The sequence below is a fragment of the Adiantum capillus-veneris genome, chromosome 19 (assembly GCF_014529385.1).
Source record: "Adiantum capillus-veneris isolate H3 chromosome 19, ASM1452938v2, whole genome shotgun sequence".
Taxonomy (NCBI): domain Eukaryota; kingdom Viridiplantae; phylum Streptophyta; class Polypodiopsida; order Polypodiales; family Pteridaceae; genus Adiantum; species Adiantum capillus-veneris.
Window position 1 is genome coordinate 133821783 of NC_140949.1, and position 20908 is coordinate 133842690.

The window sequence follows — 20908 nt, forward strand, 5'->3', positions numbered from 1 at the left end:
TTTGAGAGCCTTGGACGAGTTTTGTACAGACATGGGACTCACAATGAACCTTGGGAAGACCAAGGTCATGATTTTCCACACCTCCAAGTCAATCCGAGGAGCAGGCGCATTTACAAAAGCAGGAAGATCAATAGAGGTGGTCACCTCCTACATCTACGTGGAAGTCACATTCACTAGTAGACATGGACCCTGCTCCATGGCACATGCCGCCACTAACAGACTCACCCGAGGATATGCAACAACATTGGCCATGCTAGAGCGGAGATGCGATCAGGCACACTTTCAGGAGCCCCGCACGAAGGGGTGGCTATTCGACACATTAATCACTCTAGGCTTGATGTATGTAGCAAGAGTGTGGGCACCCAGATTGACAATCGTAGCTTACAGATTTCTTTCAGAGAGCTACATCCCTTCGACTCCTTGACCCATCGAGGGAAGTGACCCTTCAGCAGGCCGAGCCAGATGATGCCCATGTGCTACACATATTAATACAAAGCGAAATAGCGAAAGGGACGCCAGTCTTTGGGCCAATATCTCTTGGCACAGAACTACGCCGGGTCGTGCTGTCTTTTGTGAACTGTTTTAAAGTGAATCTCTTTTGTGTCACGGTAGAATCTAGACTTGGGGTGTCCAAGTCTATCACAGTGGTCTCAGAGCACGGCCGATTTCTCTTCTATCAGGAAATCCGATCCTTTTCTCGTGACATTTGTGGATTGCAACAAGAAGCAGTCGACTTCTTTTGCATCTGCCAATGCAAGACGAGATCACGAAGAAGATTTTGGTGATTTAACAGAGGAAGAGTGCGGGCCACCTCGGCCTACTCAATACGAACTTCAAGAGATGGAACGTCGACAGCAGGTTGACGAGTGCACAAAGCAGATGATTAAATTTGCGAAGGACCCCAAGTTTGCAAATTTTGTCTCAGCAATCCGTCGCAGAAGTGCACACCAAGTGGTAGAAAGCCATAGAACCACCCATCAAACCGGCAATCAAGAAACCTCCTTCTTCGAAGATGTTTACAGATCAAGAGTTACAGAAGGTGGTTCAGACACAGATCTGTCAGCTTTTGGACGCGAACAATCAATCCAAAAAGAAAGTGAAAAGGCTCAAGAAGGGGACTGACTACCTTGGTAATTTGGGCCGCTGATCTTCTTTTGCATATGCACGAAAGCAGAAGAAGCGTGTACTATTTGAGCGACTACCCAGTTCTTCTTCTTCTTCTTCTTCTTTTGATAGTTCTTATAGGTCTTCTGACTCGAGCGAGGACGGAAGAGGCAAAAAGCGAAGCAAAAAGCAAAGCTTCAAAAAGGGCAAGAAAAAGGCAAAGAAACCCAGATTTCGTCGAGTTTCTGACAATTCTACAGAAGAGTCATCCTCTGACAGTTCGGACTTCGATGACCATATGTTTTATGCAAAGAAGAAGCATTTTTACAAAGCCAACCAATATGACTTCCTCGAAGACAAAAGCAAGAAAGTAAAAGAATTCAAAGAAGGTGGACAATCGATTAAATTTGAATCCTTTTTTGGGTTCTGAGATGCTTCGAGGGCTTGGGCCTTCATTCAGCAGTTTGACCTAGTCTTCTCTGGAGGGCACTACTCAAACCACTCCAAGATTAGGACGGCGACATCTTTCTTCAACAGAAATGCTCGAACATGGTGGTCCACTCTTCTTCTGAGAAAGGAAGCTCCAATTAAGTGGTTGAAATTCAAAAGGCTCTTTATTTCTTCTTGGTTGACACGGGAATATGAATGAGATATACGAACCGCTTGGAATCATCTTCAGATGACCAAGGGAGATTCTTTGGACGTTTATTGCGAGATATTTTGGAACTGTTTTCTACCAACCTCTTCATTTAAGAATGCCTCTTTTAGGGAACTGATTGAGCGGTTTTGCAACGGACTCCCTACAGAGATCCGAGACTACTGCTTGGAATGAAAGTCAAATTCTATTCAAAACTCCCTTGGACCGAAACCTCATGCTGTTCTGTTCATTGCTTTTGGCTGCCTTGTGTTGAAACGGCATGCAAGCATAACAGGGAACACCAACCACTTTCACATGTCTAATAAATTACATGCAAATCATTTTGGTCAAGAATCTTGCAGGCATGTAGGGGCGATTAGTCATGATGGAAGGCACACTAATTGTAACCAAATGAAATTGGCATGAATAAGGAGGGTACAAGACTGAAGATGTTTTTATAAGGAGGGTACAAGACTGAAGATGTTTTATAACTGAAGGGGAGGCATTGCTGCTGAAATGGTGAATCAGAGGTTTCTCTGGGCTTTCTCTGGATTCAGGGAAGTAATAGTTGTGTTTTCCAGGAGGTGCTGTTGCCAAAATGTTTCATCGGGACTTTTTGGGGCTGTCCCTGGATTCATCTAGGCATAGGTATCTGTCGTTTTTCTTTTTTTCAGAACTGTACTACTAATGAAGTAGCTCACTGCATAGTATGAATATGAAGATGAGAGTAAGTGACTTGCTTTATTAGCTTTTCTTGTTTCACACTATCAAGGCTTGTTTGCAATTTTTTTTCAGGCTGTCAATAATGGTGGTCTGGAACAAAGCGAGCGAAGTGAAGCGAGTAGCCTATCTGAGATGCTAGCAACAATAACATTCGGAGCAAAGGTGAAATGATGTTAAGTTGTCTGTTTGAGCAGAGTTTGCTATTAGCTTAGGTGCCGTTTCATACAAAGAGTTTCTAAAAGGTTGTATTAATCTCTTTTCTTATGTTATTATAAGGCTTTTATAAGCTCAGAAAACACTCAGGAGTTGACTGATGAAGACTTGGACAAAATTATAAGTCGCTCATCTTTGCAGGAGAATGGGGATGTTGGCAAGCAGGTGCTTCAATCTGTGGCTACTGAATGTTGCAATTAAGTCTGCTCTATGCTCATTAAATTTACTTGCTTAGTGTGGATTATACAGTCAGACTTTAAACGTTACTTTTACTTATGTATACATATCATTTAGGCTGTAGGACCAACCCATATCAAATTGGTTTCAATTTGGAATGGGGCCTGCATATTAGTCTGTGACAGTCTGTGGCTGCCTGGAGATTTGAACTCCTCAACAGTGTCACCTGCAGCATGCTTCAAGTCCCGACCTTACCTTTTCCATTTGCTCCTCCTGGACTCTTAACAAACACGAAATATAGGATGAGCTTTTTTTTGCAATCTAAAGAATCCTTCACCTATTCCCATCTCTTAAGGAGAAGAAGGCCAATGCATTTTCTACGTATATCAGGCGAAGTTCTTTCTTTAATCTGGGGATCCACAATGCCATGCCAGAAGAGGAAACGGTCAGGTTACAAACAATCAGGTGGACTGCAGCCTAAACTATGGCTGAAGGTATTAAAGAGTGAATAAGCTCAAACTATCAAGATGTATGCAGTTGAGCTCCAATAGATGTAAATAAGGGGTGCCTTGTCTATGCTTGGCCATGTGATTGTTTAAAGTTAGCCCCAACAGTCATCTATACCAAAGCATTCAGAATTAATCGCATGCAGGATATGACTCAGTAAGTGATTAAATAACATTTGTTAGTCGAGCTTGTAGGTTGATATTATGCGGCTGTTTTCCAGGAATGTTCAAAAGTACAACAGACGGAATCCTCTGTGATGGATGCTTTTACTGCCATAAGGGTCTTTGAGGTGCCTCCTGATTTCCTAAGCACCCCAGAGGAGTGTATCATCCTGATGGGATAACGTCATTTCATATAGAATCATGTTAAAACGCATTATGTTGCATGCAGGGTGTTGATTATACACCTACGTCAAACAGGGAAATCGGGGAGGAATGGCTAGAAGCTACTAAGCGCAAACGGGTTTCTACAACAGTTGACGTGGATGGATATCGCGTAAGATATTATGAACTGTATTTTCTTGAATTCTGCTCTTGAATGGTCTGCGGGAATGGAGGGATTATATTTGCAGTTGGAAGAATGAACTTCAAACAAGATTGGTTTTTCCCCTTTAGATCCGTCGCCAGAACTTGTACAGCTTGGAGGAGGGTGAACCCAGTATATTTGGAAGGGAATATTTAAATGACAGTGAGGTAATTTAATGAGGTTGTGAACTATGTTTGGCTGTCTTATGCAGCAGCTATTTATATGCAATGGATGGCTTGCAGGAATTCAAATGTCAAAGAAAGAAAGCCCAGAGGGCTGGCATTGATTATGAACACGATGACATTTGTTTGGTATGTGCATCACAACATCTTGATAACCTCTTAGATTGCGTAGTTCCAGCACGTCATAACTGTTTCTCTGCTGGGGCAGTTGTGTAAAGATGGAGGCTTGCTATATTGTTGCGATGGGTGCCCAGCCGCTTATCATTCGGAGTGTCTTGGTTATACCAACTCTGAAGCAGCAAAGATTTCAAAACTGAGATGGCTTTGTCCTCATCATGCGTGTGGAATATGTGGAAGGAAGGTACTAGTCTATGATCATGAATAGTTGATTATCACAGGAAGGTACTAATCGTGAATAGTTGATTAGTTCAGGTGAAACAAGACATTTGTTGAGTAGTAGTCTATTTATTACTGAGTATGCGTGCGCGCATGCGCGCGCACACACTTATTTTTTAAATCGATTTGATTAATTTACTAGTGGGAAACTTCGAAGCGAGGAAAACCCACTGAAAGGGTCATATACAAGGGGAAGAACATAGAACTACTCAACTGTACAAAGTAGCTAGAAACATTCATAGGAAAGCTGATGCGTCTCTACGGTGATATCACCAACTTCCAAAGCCAACCGTAACGATTGCCTAAGAGAAAGCTTGAACAGTGGGAACGGGTCTGCATGAGTACAATGGAACATGTAAGCATTACGCTGACGCCACAAGGTCCAATAAGCCCAATATCTGATCCACATAAAGAAGACCGCAAAACGATGTAGTGTCGGTGAGAAAATGCCAAATGCCCAGAACCTTTTGTGAAAGACAACCCCAGGAAATCGGAGCCGCATATAGGCCGATACACGGCGAAGGAAGTCTCTAATAATGCACAATCCCACAACAAGTGGCTAATATCCTCTTCTGCAATTGAGCAACGAACTGAAGAAGAAGGGCGAATATGATGCGCCCTAAGAAAGGTGTTGATTGGAAGCACTCCAAGCAAACAGCGCCAAAGAAATAGTCGCTCTTTCAAAGGCAAATGGCTTTTCCACAAGGTAGAGAGGAGCCTCCTCCACCAGAGATCAAATTTGTGCATGCGCCAAAGGGCATTACAATGATCAACAAGCCATTGTAGCAGGCTACAGTGTCACTTTCACAGGACACTCAGTTAGTACAGTTGGTCTGGTCTGGTTTACACTGGACGGACTCTCTGGGCTGGGTTGGGCAGTGACACGTGGCAGGATACGGACGGTGTTCTAGTGGACATCGTGGCTAAGTCACCACCACCAATCACTTTGGAGATTGGCTTAGGTGGCTGACACTTATGGGTTGTTGGGTCATTATCATCATCTTCTTAACCTCTGGTCCAGCATCGTCGTGGAGAGCAGTGAGTCTATACACAGAGCACTTATTCACCATCCTTGCACATGAGCCTCGACACCCCATTGTACCTGAGAGTCTTTGGTTGGAGCTGAGTGTGCTGCCACGCCAGAGTCTGTATCAGTTCTTTGAGATAGTCGAGTCATTTGTTGTGGTCTACTGTTGCTGTTGTGTCTCTGTGAGCTCAGTTGTTTATTGTTTCCTGTTTTCAGCCTGTTTTGAGTGATATTGTCACGCACATTGCACTGAGGAGAACCCAGTATAGACAGCACGACACACTATCTGCGCTACAGGTGCTCTCATTTTGTCGATCACGGTGGGACCTCAACTGAAATCTCACTCTGTGAGGTACAAATCTTGAAGCTAGTTGGGTCTATCTAGCTTCGCCTACCTTGTCGAGCTTCGCCTACCTTGCTTGGTCCAGCTGGTCTAGTCCTCCCTTGCCCTAGTCATCTCTCGCCCTGGTTGGACCGGTCCTCGTCCCTGGTCTAGTTCTCCTCGACCCTGGTCCACCTTGGTCTCGTCCCTGGTCCACCCTGGTCTAGTCACTTGCCTGGTCTAGTAGAGTCTAGACCAGTCTTCAGCCAGATCAAGGTCTTCTTGCCCAAAGCTTGGTTGGGTTGGTGGTCACTGCATGACACATACAAGGCAGTCAGTCGAGCGTCAAAGCGCACTATTGAGCCCTATGAAGTACTACAATAGAAGACGACCTTTGGTACCTAGTAGAAGTCCATCAACCTCATCACCCATATGTAACAGACTTGGACACTCCCAAGTCAAGAATCAACCGCGACAGCACCAAATAACCACTTCAAAACAATTCACGGATCACAATAGATTTCCACTGGCCCGGCGGAGTTTCGTGCCTAGAGATATTGGCCCCAGAGACTGGCGCCCCTTTCGGCATTTCTTTTTATATTAATCAATCATCAAAGTACAAGAGAGCGGTAGGGTTTCACTCTCAGACTCTGCGTCCAGATGATCTGAGAAGTGAGGCCCTCACCACTAATTTAAAGGTTACAAGGGATGCCCAAAAGCAGAGTCCCAACAGCTTCAAATCAAAAGCAATTGCTCTCTCTCTCTCTCTCTCTCTCTCTCTCTCTCTCTCTCTCTCACATAGAGTCAAAACATGAAAGCAAAAGCATTCTCTCTCTCTCTCTCTCTCTCTCTCTCTCTCTCTCTCTCTCTTTCTCATTTAAGTAGAGAAAAAGCGAAATTTGCGTTGCTAGTCATTTTCCTTAAAAAAAAAATTAAAAAAATTCAGCCTTTGCGATTTCCCGAAATTAGGGTTTTTGGCAGAAATTAGGGTTTGCAGGAATTTTAGTGTTTTTGGCAGAAAATAGGGTTTCTGTTGTATGCCACGTCATCACTTTGTGACATACCCCCCTCTTGAAAGCATTGTAATCGATTGCGATTACGCATGCAAAACCGACAAAAGCCATAAACCGTCTTAGCAGACATTGATAGTTAGTACCTACGTACTACGAACACACATCTAGCACATGTACAAAATCGACAGTCACATCACACGACATCACAGGACATCACATGACATTCAACATTCATTTGGATCTTAGACCATGATTTATCGGCAATGTAGCTAGCAATCACATCTAGGTCCAATCGCGACCTCATCGATGTCCGATTGACTAACCCCTATTGCAACCATGTCTATTCGAGATCAAGTAGACCAAAATGCTGCAGTCATTTCGTCTATCAGTTCCTGCACTCACAAGAAGTCAAGAACAAATCAGTATCATAATCAGGAATTCCATTTCATAAAGTCATCCAGCAGAATATTGTCAGCTCTCAGTATCCCTGAAGCTCAAAGAGACATCAGTGACTTTAGTATCAAAATCGAAGCATCTGTTGACAAAGGAGCGGAGTAACTCCCCTCTTGTGCATCCCACTGCACTAGATTTTCGGCCAGGCTGAGTTTCTGGGTTCCGTTTTGAGTAGACTATGCTAAACCAAAAGATCGAGGTAAAGTTTCACAATCCGAGGAGCATCTGCTAGGTCCTCCTCCTCCATCCACTTTGCATCAAATGCAGGAAAGTTCTTGAACTTAACCAACAACCACCTTCGGACTTTACCTTTCTTCGTATCATTATGTGCCAAAATCTGTTCAGGAACAAGGATCTCCTCGTTTTCTTCCACTTTGGGTTGCTCATCAGGCTCCTCATCATCAGGCACATCACCCTTAACAGGTTTCAAGAGACTCACATGCAATGCATTGTGAATCCTCCAAGTATCTGGTAGTTTCAATCGGAAGGAGACATCATTTATCTTGTCAGTAATCTGGAAAGGTCCGTAGTATCACATACTAAGCTTTGGAAAAAGCCTCTCCTTTCCCTTTTTCTTTCTTAGGCGTGCCTTCTCAAAAGTAAGAGCACCCAATCATCGTCCTTCAATTTCAAGTCGCGACGATGGCGATCCGCTGCCTTTTTCTGTCGTTCTTGAGACTCCTGCAAAGTCTCGCGAACCTTGGCAAAAGCCGTATCCAAATCTCGCGAATATTCATCCGGTTCCAATATGTAATCTTTCATGCTCAGGAAGGATGGAACCTTCGCAGCACTTTCAACAATCTCACATGGCGTCTTCCCCGTCGAAGAGTGTATCGTGTTATTATAGGCAAATTCTACCAAAGGTAAGTTCTTTTCCCATTGAGTCTTCTGATCCGAGATACAAGACTTCAATAAATTTTAAATCATTGAATTGGCAATCTCAAATTGCCCGTGAGTCTGCAAGTGGAACGATGACGAGAACTGCAGCTGCGTGCCAATGTTCTCCCAAATTGCCTTCCAAAACAAACTCATAAATCTGGGATTTCTGTCGGAGACAATCGTCTCAAACGTGCCATGTAATCGGAAAATCATCGTGATCATGCTGTGTTCTCGAGAGATCAAAAATGAAATCCATTTAAATATTTTCCTAGGGGCGGGTGGGTATGGGTAAAGGTTGTAACAATCCCTGTGCCTTATGCCTGTCAAACTTGACCTTCTGGCATACCAAGCAACTGCGCACAAACTCTTCCACATCCTCCTGAATCTCCACCAAAAGAAATATCTCTCTACCCTTTTCATGGTGGTAGCAATGCCGCGGTGACTCGTAAAAGGTGGACAGTGGCATTCAGTCATAACCTTATCCCTCAACGGCTGTGTAACGCACAACATAGTCTTTTTTCATCAAGTAGCCTTCCCGAAGGGAGTATCCCGCCACTGTCGCCCCATCCCGTATCCGTGTGAAAATATCTGCAAAATCTGTATCTGTGGCATACTGATCGACCATATCCTCGAATCTCCTATGATGTATCGCGGAAATAGCCAGAACCAACGGTTTCTGAGAGAAAGCATCTGCCACCACATTCTTCTGTCCCTGCGCATGGACAATCTGGAAGTGGAACTGTGACAAGATGTTCGCCCACCGCATCTACTTTTCCGAAAGCTGCTTCTGTGACAAGGAAGTAGCACAAACTCTGATGGTCTGTAAAGATAGTGAAATCCGCTCCAAGTAGGTAATGCCGCCACTCAGTAAGAGCATGGATAACCGCGAAAAGCTCTTTCTCATAAATCTGTGTTGTTATCTCCGGCCTTGAGAACAAACGGCTCTCGTAAGCTATGACATGGCTTTCTTGCATCAAGACCGCACCCAGACTACAACCACAAGCATCACAAAATACTTCAAATGACTTCTGTAAGTCCGGCAAAGTCATATCTGGTCCTGTAGTGAATTTCTCTTTCAATGTCCGAATGGCAGTCACCTCTGTGGGTCCCCACGAAAAAAGTACTCCTTTCTGTGTGAAGGTATGCAAAGGGGAAACAACCTCTGCAAACTTTCGTATGAACCGCCTGTAGTACGAACACAGTCCCAAGAAGCTTCTAACTTCATGGACATTCCTCAAATCGGGCCAATGACGAATAGTCTCTATCTTGGCCGGGTCCATTTGCACTCCTGCTATGGTGCTGACACAATGTGTCCCAAAAAGTGTATCTCTGGTAGGAAAAATTCACTTTTCTTTGCATTAATCACTAACGTGTGATCTCGTAATGCCTGAAAGATTTGAAGCAGATGATCTCTGTGTTCTGCCTCATTCTTGGAGAAAACAATGATGTCGTCAAAGAAAGTGCCAACAAATAGCTTGTACTCTCAAAAAAATCTTGTCCATCATCCGGTTAAATGTCCGAGGAGCATTGGTTTAGCCAAAAGGCTTACCAAAAACTCAAATAACCCAAAAGTCGTCCGAAAAGCTGTCTTCTAGACGTCTCTCGACAGTATCCTGATCTGATGATATCCACTCTTCAAGTCAATCTTGCTAAAGCACGAGGATCCCTGTAACCTGTCGAGTATATCATCGATCCTAGGAATCCGAAATCTGCTCTTGATGGTGATTTTGTTGAGAGCGCTATAATCGATGCACATTCTCGAAGATCCTTCTTTCTTCAAAACCAACAACACTGGAGAGCAATACGGTGAAGTACTAGGCTGGACAAGAACCTTTTCCAAGAGGTCTTTCACCGAGTTCATAATCTTTTCATTCTGTACTCGGCTCACACGATAAGGTGGCCGATTCGGTGGCGTGCTTCCAGATATCAGATCAATGGTATGATCTTCAGGCCCTCTCAAAAGCAATCGACATGAGCGTGGAGAAAAAATCTTGGCGTTCTTTTTTTCAGGTCAAAAGATATTCAACCTTTATCCATCGTTCAGTTCTCCCAAAAGAATGAGTAAGAAAACTGAAGTTCATCAAGTACAATCTCTAAACCCTTCATTTATCAAAGTCGCTTTCTCGGCCCGGTAGTCAACCACGGCGTAGTTCTTGTGGTACCAAGGGATCCTGAGTAGAACGTCACTCGCGTGCCTTGAACACCCCTGTCATTGCAAACAAAGTTTGCCAATGCTCGGTGTAATGGCAACATGCCATCTGGGTGCCAGTCGAACTACCTCCGCCTGTGGCGTCAGTCTGTCGGGCGTAGTTCCAAATCGAGCCGCCAATTCCAAGTGAAAAGAAGTTGGCCTTGGCTCCTTCAAAAGAGCTTCCTGATCCTTCACTTTGCCCCAAAAAAAGTGGCAAAGTTTGTACTTTCATTCATTTGATTCGGTGCAAGTCCCACGCCATGTGGTACCAGTTCTGCTTTTCTATCTGCCTTTTTTGCCACATTCCTTAGCTGCTCTCGAACTCTCAGACCTGTCGTCGTCTTTATCATTCTGTTCTTTCTGTGCCTTTTTAGGGCACTTCGCGGAGATATGTCCAGTTTCCCCGCATCCAAAGCACTTCCCCTCCCTGATGTAGCGAGTCCGCTCCTTAGGAGTAAGTCTGGGTCGTGCATCCTTTTTCTCTGGGTTGCTCTTTCTTTTTCTACTTTTATTCCCAAAAGTCTGTTCGGTTCGTTGTGTCGTGACCTTATCTGTGGGGTAGGTCAGACTATCAGAGTGAATTGCAAAGCCCCGCTTCGCATGACTCATCAACTCCTGAATAGAAGCTGACTTCTGTTCCAAGCAGTGGTCTCGGATCTCTGTAGGTAGACCCAATGTAAATCGCTCAATCTGTTCTCTGAACGAGATCTTCTTGAATGAAGAGGCAGGTAGAAAAGAGTTCCAAAATCTTTCACAGTAAGAATTCACTGTATCGCTCTTGGTCATCCGGAGATGGTTCCAAGCAGCTCGTATATCTCTCTCAAACTCTTGAGTCAACCAAGAAGAAATAAAAAGCCTCTTGAATTTCAGCGATGTAATTGGCACAGTCTTGCTTAATAGAAGCGTGGACCACCAAGTGCGAGCATTCCCCTTAAAATAAGAGGTTGCTCTTTGAATCTTGGATTGCTCTGAATAGCGTCCTCCCGCGAAAGCGATGTCAAACTGCTGTATAAAAGAGAAAGCCTTCGAAGCATCGGAGTATCCCGAAAAAGTATCAAACTTAAGTGCTTGGCCACCTTCCTTAAACTCTCGGACTTTCTTGCTTTTATCTTCGAGAAAGTCATACTGGTTGGCTTTGTAAAAATTCCTCTTGTTCGCATAAAAGTTTCCGTTGTCAGAGTCTGAACTGTCCGTAGACGAGTCCTCTGTAGAAGTGTCACTCACTAGGCGAGACTTAGATTTCCTTGCCTTTTTCTTGCCCTTTCCGAAGCGTTGTTTCTTGCTTTGCTTTTTGCTTTTCCTGTCTTCTTCGCTCGAGTCTGAAGAGCTAGAAGAACTATCAGAAGAAGAAGAAGAACTGGGTAGGCCTTCAAACTTGACGCGCTTCTTCAATTTCTTTGCCTTGTCAAATGTCGACTGACGACCCAAATATCCCGGGAAGTCGGTACCTTTGTTCCGCTTTTTGCCATGCTTTTTGCCTTTCTTTTGCACGTCGAAAAGTTGAGCAATCCGTGCATCAACCACGTTCTCCAGTTCCTTCTCCGTATATTTCTTGGAGGCAGAAGGTTTCTTGAGAGCGGGTTTCGGGAGTGGTGTTGTGGTTCTCTGCCACTCTGTCTGTACCTTCCAAAGAGGCATATATTTTGCCATCTTCGGGTCCTTGGCAAAATTGAGCATCATCTTTGTTGCATCGCCGATCAACTGGCGACGCTATATCTCTCGCCGCTCCGCCTAAGTAGACCAAGGCAGGCCATACTCTCTGCTTGAATCTTCGTTGTGATCCCAGCCCGCATCTCGAGATACAGAGGGAGTCGACTGATCATTGCCTGAAGCCATAGGTGCCGCGGAAAAAAATTTCGAGGATCGGATTTCCCGTAGAAGAGAAATCGGCCGTGCTCTGATACCAATGTAACAGACTTGGACACTCCCAAGTCAAGAATCAACCGCGACAACACCAAATAACCACTTCAAAACAATTCACGGATCATAATAGATTTGCACTGGCCCGGCGGAGTTCCGTGCCTAGAGATATTGGCCCCAAAGACTGGCGCCCCTTTCTGTATTTCTTTTTGTCTTAATCAATCATCAAAGTACAAGAGAGCGGTAGGGTTTCACTCTCAAACTCTGCGTCGAGATGATCTGAGAAGTGAGGCCCTCACCACTAATTTAAAGGTTACAAGGGATGCCCAAAAGCAGAGCCCCAAAAGCTTCAAATCAAAAGCAATTGCTCTCTCTCTCTCTCTCTCTCTCTCTCTCTCTCTCTCTCTCTCTCTCTCTCTCTCACAGAGAGTCAAAACATGAAAGCAAAAGCATTCTCTCTCTTTCTCATTTAAGTAGAGAAAAAGCGAAATTTGCGTCGCTCATCATTTTCCTTTAAAAAAAATAAAATAAATTTCAGCCTCCGCGATTTTCGGAAATTAGGGTTTCTGGCAGAAATTAGGGTTTGCAGGCATTTTAGGGTTTCTGGCAGAAATTAGGGTTTCTGCTGTCCACCACATCATCACTTGTGACACATACCTCCACATAGGACATCCCCCATTCCTCCAGCCGGTTTCACATCTTCCAGATCACCTTCTCCAGTAAAGCTCTCTCCTATTCTGCTACACCAGGTTATTGAGCAACAGGCTCAGCAAGGAGCCATGGAGGCGTTGGCTAGTGTGTTGGCCAAGGTAAACATCAAGTTCCCCACCTTCAAAGGACTCTCTTCAGAAGATGCTGACGACCATGCAAGGAGGTTCGTATCTCTCTGTAGGGGTCGTGGCCTTAACAGAGAAGATGCTTATTTGGTACTTTTTCCATCCACCTTGGACGGCTTAGCAAACAAATGGTACAACCAGTTTGCAGAGTACCATTTTGCAACTTGGGCAGCCTTAAGACAACAGTTCTGTGTAGCTTTTAGGCCAGGTGACTACCGAGAGAAAGTGTTGGATGAGTTGGCCAACATGGTGCTCGAGCCAGAGGAGACTTTTGCAGAGCTTATGACTAAAACCAAGTCGTTGGTTGCCAAGCTTCCTCAGGAACCCGATGAATTCATGGTTAAGAAGTGGGTGGAGAAGGCGCTCCCCAAAACCTCTCAGCAAAAGCTCCGAGAGAGCCTTCGAGCCGACGCCACCCTGGAGAAATTCATTGCAGCTGCCACTAGGATAGAGGGGGCTAGGAAGCTGTTCACCAACTCCCCTCAGGTAGAGACCACCTCGTTTTCAGAAAGTCCTTCTGATCCGATAACTTCTTTACACAGGGAACTCGAAGCCCTAAAGTTACAGAGAGCTCTTCAAGAGGAGAAGTCAATCTCCCTCTGACAGGAGAAGCCCCCACATCACGACGCTTTGGATCAAATAAAGAGAGCTAGAAGAACTTAGGTCTCAGCAAGAGACTAAGGCTATGGTATGGTGCAGCTCATGCCGCTCTCTAGGACACCCTCCACAGGACTATCCCCTTCGGGTTTACTGCCACTTCTGTGAAAAGTCTGGTCATGAGGACAAGGATTGCTACTACCTCAAGGGATTGCGACAAATACAACAAAGCCTTGGTCATACTCTTCAACAAGGGGCAGCTCCGGCAGCCCCACACCACATGCCACCTTTATTGGCAGGCCCTCCTATGCAAGGTATGTAGAGCACTTCTCCGTCTCAGAGCTTTTATCATACCCATGCTTCCTCATCCCCTCAAAACTTGTATGCCTCCACCTCCAACTCCATGCACCAGGAGCAAGGACCACCTCGTCCGTCGACTCGCCCTTTGAATCGGCCCATTTTGTGCTACAGATGCGGGGAATATGGGCATTACCAAAGCAAATGCCCCCTGCCAGAAGGGTCTCCTCCTTGCCGTCATTGCCCTGAAACGAAGGACCTTGTACTTTGAGTTACAGATTAATACAAAAAGAAATACCCAAAGGGGAACCAGTCTTTGGGGTCAATATCTCTAGGCACGAAACTCCGATGGGCCGTGTCGAATAAATTGTTAACTGTGAATTGTTTTGAAGTGAATCTCTGCCGTGTTCTTGTAGAATCTTGACTTGGAGTGTCCAAGTTTGTTACAATGGTATCAAAACGAGGCCGATTTCTCTCCTATCGGGAAATCCGATCCTTTTCTCCCGACACTTATGGATTCAAATAGAGATCAGTCGACTTCCTCTGTATCTCGGGATGCGGGAAGAGATCACGAAGAAGATTCTCACGAGGAGTACGACCCGCCTCGGCCTACCTACTCAGGTGGAGATTGAAGAGATGGAGTGTCGACAATTGATTGATGATGCGACAAAGATGATGATCAATGTTGAGAAGGATCCCAAATTTGCAAAATTTTCGACTCAGACATCCTTCGACGAAGTGCACTCTCAGTGGCGTAAGGCCACAGAACCACCCCTCAAACCGGCACTCAAGAAAAATCCTACTCCGAGGATGTTTACAGAGCAAGAATTAGAAGAGGTGGTTGACTTTGCCGGATTTGCAGAAGTCATTCAAAGTATATTGTGATGCTTGTGGTCGTAGTTTGGGTGTAGTCTTAATGCAAGAAGGCCATGTCATTGCCTACGAGAGCCGATTGTTCTCAAGGCCGGAATTCTCAGTGCAGATATATGAGAAAGAGCTTTTGGCGGTTATCCATGCTCTTACTCAGTGGTGACATTACCTACTCGGAGCCGATTTTACGGTCTTCATAGATCACCAGAGTTTATGCTACTTCTTGTCACAGAAGCAGCTATCGGAAAATTAGATGCGGTGGGTAAAACATCTTGTCACAGTTTCACTTCCAGATTGTACATGTGCAGGGACAAAAGAATTTTGTGGCAGATGCTTTGTCCCGAGCCGTTGGTTCAGGCTATTTTTGCGATACATGATAGGGGCTTCGAGGATATGGTCGATCAGTATGCCACAGATACAGATTTTGTCGATATTTTCACTCGGATACGGAATGGGGAGGTATTAGAGGGATATTCCATAGGGGATGGCTAGTTGATGAAGAAAACGATGTTGTGCGTTACACTGCCGCTGAGGGAAAAGGTTCTAACCGAATGCCATTGTCCACCATTTACGGGTTACCGCGGCATTGCTACCACCTTGAGAGGTGAGAGATACTTCTTTTGGCCGAGACTCAAGAAGGACGTGGACAATTTTGTATGCAGTTGCTTGGTATGCCAGAAGGTCAAGTTTGACACACATAAAGCACAAGAATTGTTACAGCCTTTACCCTCACCCACCCGCCCCTGGGAAAGTATTGCAATGGATTTCATTTTTGATCTCTCGAGAACACAGAGTGGGGACGATGGTATCTGGACTGTTATTGACAGATTTAGCAAGCAAGCTCATTTCATTCTAGTGGAGAAAATAGTCAAGCCGGATCACTTAGCGAGACTGTTTGTGGCCTGGATCTTCAGATTACATGGCATGCTTGAGACAATTGTCTCTGACAGAGATCTCGGATTCAAGAGTTTGTTTTGGAAGGTTATTTGGGAGAACATTGGCACGCGGTTGTAGTTCTCGTCATCTTTTCACCCGTTGGCAGAACCTCAGAAATCATGTCAGGAAAAAACCTCATGAGTGAGATAAGCATTGTTAATAAGTAGCAGACATTTCCTAGGAAGAGACCGATCACAAAGAGATTGCTCAAAACTCACAGATCGATCACAAAGAGATTGCTCAAAACTCACATTCACCAAAACAAGGTAATGATCCGATAACTGTAAGGTGTAATCGATGCTGACCTCACATACAAAATCCTCATATTGTTGCAAATTAAGCAAATACTATCGATCCAACCGCTCTCGATAAGAAGAGTGGGCAACATGTTGAAAAGTAAAACTAGAGGCATTTGGATGCAAATGCCGCTATATATCAATCATTTGAGTACAAGCAAAGAGATTATCCCATTGTTGCCTTTCCGCAAACAACATATGTGAATTACGAGTGGTACTATCATCCATCCGAGGGGTATTATTAAAATCACCGGAAAGGAATGCATTTGAAGTCCATGAGCGAGAAGAGACGTTTCGCCATAGAGCAGCCCTTTGCCCAGATGATGTATGCGTATAAATGCCTCTAAATTCATACACGTGACCGTTCAACAGGCATCGAACCACCATCCAGCGGCCGTGGGGATCATTATGCAAACATAATTGTGTTCTTGCAAAACAATTATGTCTGTACATAGTGCCAGGTCAGTCGCCATTTATCAAGGTTATGTATGAAATGCATTTAAGGCGATTGTGCATCAGAAACCATATATACAACGGCAAGAAACACAGGGATCAAGTGGAGGTGCCCATATGGACATCTCCATCCACCACATCCATGCCAAAACCCATCCGTTGAGTCAAAGCAAGAAATTTGTCCATAGAATTTGCCTAAGAGATGGAAGCCTCGCCCAAAAGTATATCCTTAGAAGAGTGCATCGCTTTTTTCCAAGCATCAATCAACGTGCGATTGTCATTGCAGGGAAGCTGCTTAAACGATACGTTCTTATTGGCATTAACTAGACGAACATAATTACGGTGTCATAAAATCTAATATCTAATATCTAACCAACCCAAATGATTTTCTCATATTAAATTGATCACTTAATGTGGGAGAATAAACGGGAACAAGTGTTAAGATATAGACATGTGCTTATAGATCTATCTCAACACGGGGCCAATGGTAAAGGGGCCCAAATGAGAGATGGTCTATCAAAGAGCAAGGCTAACAAATGGAGCATAAGACCTTAGGGTTAGCTTCATTGAAGACCTCCAATAATGTGTGTAAAAGGCATTTGACCTTAGGTAAGCTAGGGCTGAGCTTGAGGCGCGGGAACCCGACCCAGCTCGAGGTGCTTGTTCTGCTTGTCATGCTTGATGACTAAGGTGCTTGAGATGCTTGAGGTGCTTAATTATTGAGATGCTAGGGTTGCACTTGAGGTGAGAACCCAACCCAAGCTTAAAGTGCTTATGAGCCAAGCTTGTGGTGGGAACTGGGCCTATGCATGAGGGGCTTGAGATGTCAAAAAGTCAAAGATTCAATCCTACATGAGGGGGGATGAGAGAGAACACCCACACACTCACACAAGGCATGCATGGTACAAAGAAAGCAAAAGGGACACTTGTCAAGTTCCTCCTCATATTGCCCTCATGGTGTGCTTGAAGCCTATTGGTTGGCCACCCAAGGGGTCCAATAATAATTTAGGAGATTTAATTAAATGATTTAGCATTTATCTAGCCCTCTCTCTCAAAGGGGAAAGGGGGACACTTGTCTCAAGGCTACCGTTGCTGCTTGTAATGCCTCCTGCTTGTGATTGGCTAGGCTTGAAGGGGTCCAATGAGCTTGAAGCATGAGCTACAAGGGGGGGTCGACCCAAGCAAGCTAGGGGGTTGCTTAGGGGGTATACTCACCCACACACACTCACAAACACTCTCATTGTGTGCTATGCAAAGTGCAAGAGCTCCCTCTCCTTCTCCAAGCAAGTAGAGGTTGAGAGCCTACACCAACACTCTTGGATATGGAGTGCAAATCCAACCAAGAGCCATGCTTCAATGCTTAAGCTTGCCATCTCCTTCTTCTTCATTACTATGCTATTATGTATGCTAGCAACAAGAGTTATGATAAGTGAGGAACTAATTCTTTCCCCTACGAAATGTTTCTTCCTCCTCTTCCCTATCCTCATTCCCTGCTAGCTCTCTCCACCTTCGAAGGTGTTTGAGGTCTTGGGACTGAGGCTTGGGATAGTTAAAGCTTTCTTCAAGTTTATGTTATGTTTGTGATGTATGAAGCTTTCCATCTTCATTGCATCACCTAGGTCACAAGGAACACAAAAATTGTATTGTAACAAGTCTCTCTTAATGGGAGAAATCATAATACAAATGCCTATTGGAGGGGGGACCGGCTCCACATAAATCCGGTCCTCAACTGTTGTCATGTTCTCGAAATTGTCTCTCTTGCAAAAGTATTGTTCATGCCAAGTTAGCTAATTGCTATGATTATGTTGCTATCTTCAATTAAGTTCACCCGCTATGCTCACAAAGTCATTTCTCAAAAGTACTCTCATTAATTTCCGCTACTCTCAAATTAAATAGGCCAATTCCATTACATACGAGAGGAAGATGGAGTACGAATTTTTAGTGTCTTTTTAGGCACCACCCACGAGCCAACATCACTTGACCCAACATTTTTGCCCTTCCCTGCATTTACATTTCCAACATCAGTAGACTGTGGATGTTTGTTTTTTCCTTTATGTGCATTGGGAGTCACCTTCATAGCAAGGACTCCATTCAATTTAGCTTCACCAATAGATTTGCTTATAGGGGTAGGGGTAGAGGAAGGAACAACCGAAAGAGGGGGTTGCAAAATTGGTTAAGGACATTCAGATTGTATGTGACCGAATCTACCACATCGGAAACATGAGTAAGCAAATTTGTCCCATTTGAGTTTAAAAGGACGCTTGTCCACCCATGGATCCCCTGAATCCACCATAATTCCATCCGGGGTATGCTTGTTCGTATCCCAAAGAATGCAAAACCTATCGGTGTTCGCGTCCAATTTCGGGGGGCAAATCACCTTGCCAAGCTGAGCAACCAACAACGAAAGAAAATGCCTCCATGTGCGAGGGAAATCAACAATTTCCACCCACACAAGACATTTGTGACGAGTAAGATTTTGATAGTCTTTTGTAAGTGCCCAAGGCAGAACATGAGTCATCTGTGTGCCAAAAAAGAGGGGACACATCTCTTGCAGAAGGTTTCTAGCCTTAGTATCTGTCAATAAAACCTCATAGAAACCCCGAGCACCAAAATAAACGCCTCGGACAGCTTGGCGTTTGAGAAGGAAATCAACCCACTGTCTGACATCTTGCACAACGGTCATTTTGCCAAGGAAAAACAAGATGACTTCATTCATGGCATATTGCGCTACCGGATCCATAAGGTCCTGTATTGGAATTCGCACCTCAAGGGTAGGTGCCTCACCATTCCAAGCTTTTCGGGCCTCTTCAAAGTCTTCATACAGACAACTTTTGATTTCAGAAGCACTCTCCGAAACATTGTCCATGGCTTTACGATGCTTGAAGACACACGGGAACTCTGACATGCATCAACCAGACCACAATTGAAAACTAAAGCAAAAGACTTTGTTTATATTTTGTGTTAATTTATCTATTTAGAGAGACCTTATAGATATGTACATCTCCCACAGAACGCATACATCCGCAAAATAACTATGCTTGGAAAATTGTAAATTGTCACTAGCTCTAAATTGCCTGGCGTCGTTGATGCAATAGGTCGTACAGAGGTCTGACAACAACGAGTAGGCTCAAGGCAGCGAGGGCAAAACACCTGCTGGCGAGGCAAAACAACACACGCAGTGGAGAAAGTCGCGCACACCACTCCACCTGATCGCACAGGTTGTCTTTGCGTAGGGCTATTGGCCGCGCAGGCTACCGGCTGTGCAGGTCGACTTCGCGCAAGTTGCAAATTCGCACAGGGTTACATGTTCCCGTAGCCCAACACACACACACACACACACATGCACACATTGTGCGTGCGCACACACTTTTTTTTATGGGTAAATCCGTGCAGGGACACACACACACACACACACACACACACACACACACACACACACACACACACACGCGCGCGCGCGCATGCACACACATGTATTTGCATTTGCAGAGAGAGAATGAAAGAAGAAAGAAAGCTTTATTAAGCTTTTCTAGAGGCCAAAGTTAGCCTATGAGAGAGAAAGGTGAACCTGTGCGTGTCCTCTTGGTATCCAGAGAAAAAGGAAAAAAGTGCTGATTACAACATAAACTTATCTGCCATGGGGGTTGTGTGTACATACATGTATATGAGGGATGATGGGGATAGAGCTCTAACTCTTTTGGATGTGAAACTATATGCATAGGGAAGTAGTGTCACAAGTTTGTGATGTGGCATGGTCCCTAACTTGCAGATGATGGCCAAGAGGCCATAAGGGGTTAGGATAAATGCCCTAAACCCTTCCAACTTTTAGAGTGTGGCCGAGGGTCCCTGACCCCATTAAAAATAAAGCAAAGACCCCAAAGAGCGTGGAGGTTGCTAACATGCACATCATACGGACCGACCAAAAATTGTGGAGGTTGCTAATACGGCAGTACTGACCAGCCCGCGTTTACGGAGTGGAAAGCGGAGACGGAAGGATGGTGGAAGGAGAAGGCTAGGCTAGCCTTCTCCAAATGCTTTTCAGTGAAGGCAAGCGATGGAAAAAGGAGAAAGAGGACTTAAAGGTAGCAATCCAAGCACTCAAGGCGGACCCGCAAGCACTTAAAGAGGAGGTTTCAGCCCTAGAGCGAGAGCTTGCCGATAGAGCAAGCGGTGGACTTGAAGAAGGAGAAATCCAGTCCTCAATGATAGAGGAATTCAAAGTTATCAAGGAGCAGGTACGGATGATCAAGCAAGAAGAGAAGCAAAATGTGGCAAAGACATCCTTATAGGTGGATGTAATCACGAAGACACAGAAGAAGGTGGATGAGGATGGATGAGGCCAAGAAATGGATAGAAGCCGCCAAGAAGGGAAAGAGAAAGAAACATCTATCCCCACTCCTACAATGATCAATAT

At 44.7% G+C, this 20908-nt stretch overlaps 1 protein-coding gene across 2 annotated transcripts in view; it reads left to right on the forward strand.

The window, feature by feature from the left end:
• The window catches only part of LOC147434901 (uncharacterized), a 99667-nt gene that overhangs the window by 68292 nt on the left and 10467 nt on the right, over positions 1 to 20908 (forward strand). For both annotated transcript variants that reach the window (XM_086491292.1, XM_086491293.1), the window contains exons 22-28: positions 2537 to 2626; positions 2741 to 2842; positions 3582 to 3650; positions 3752 to 3856; positions 3976 to 4053; positions 4129 to 4197; positions 4277 to 4429. In XM_086491292.1, coding sequence (XP_086347418.1) covers positions 2537 to 2626; positions 2741 to 2842; positions 3582 to 3650; positions 3752 to 3856; positions 3976 to 4053; positions 4129 to 4197; positions 4277 to 4429 — 666 coding nt within the window. The remainder of the gene's footprint in view (positions 1 to 2536; positions 2627 to 2740; positions 2843 to 3581; positions 3651 to 3751; positions 3857 to 3975; positions 4054 to 4128; positions 4198 to 4276; positions 4430 to 20908) is intronic.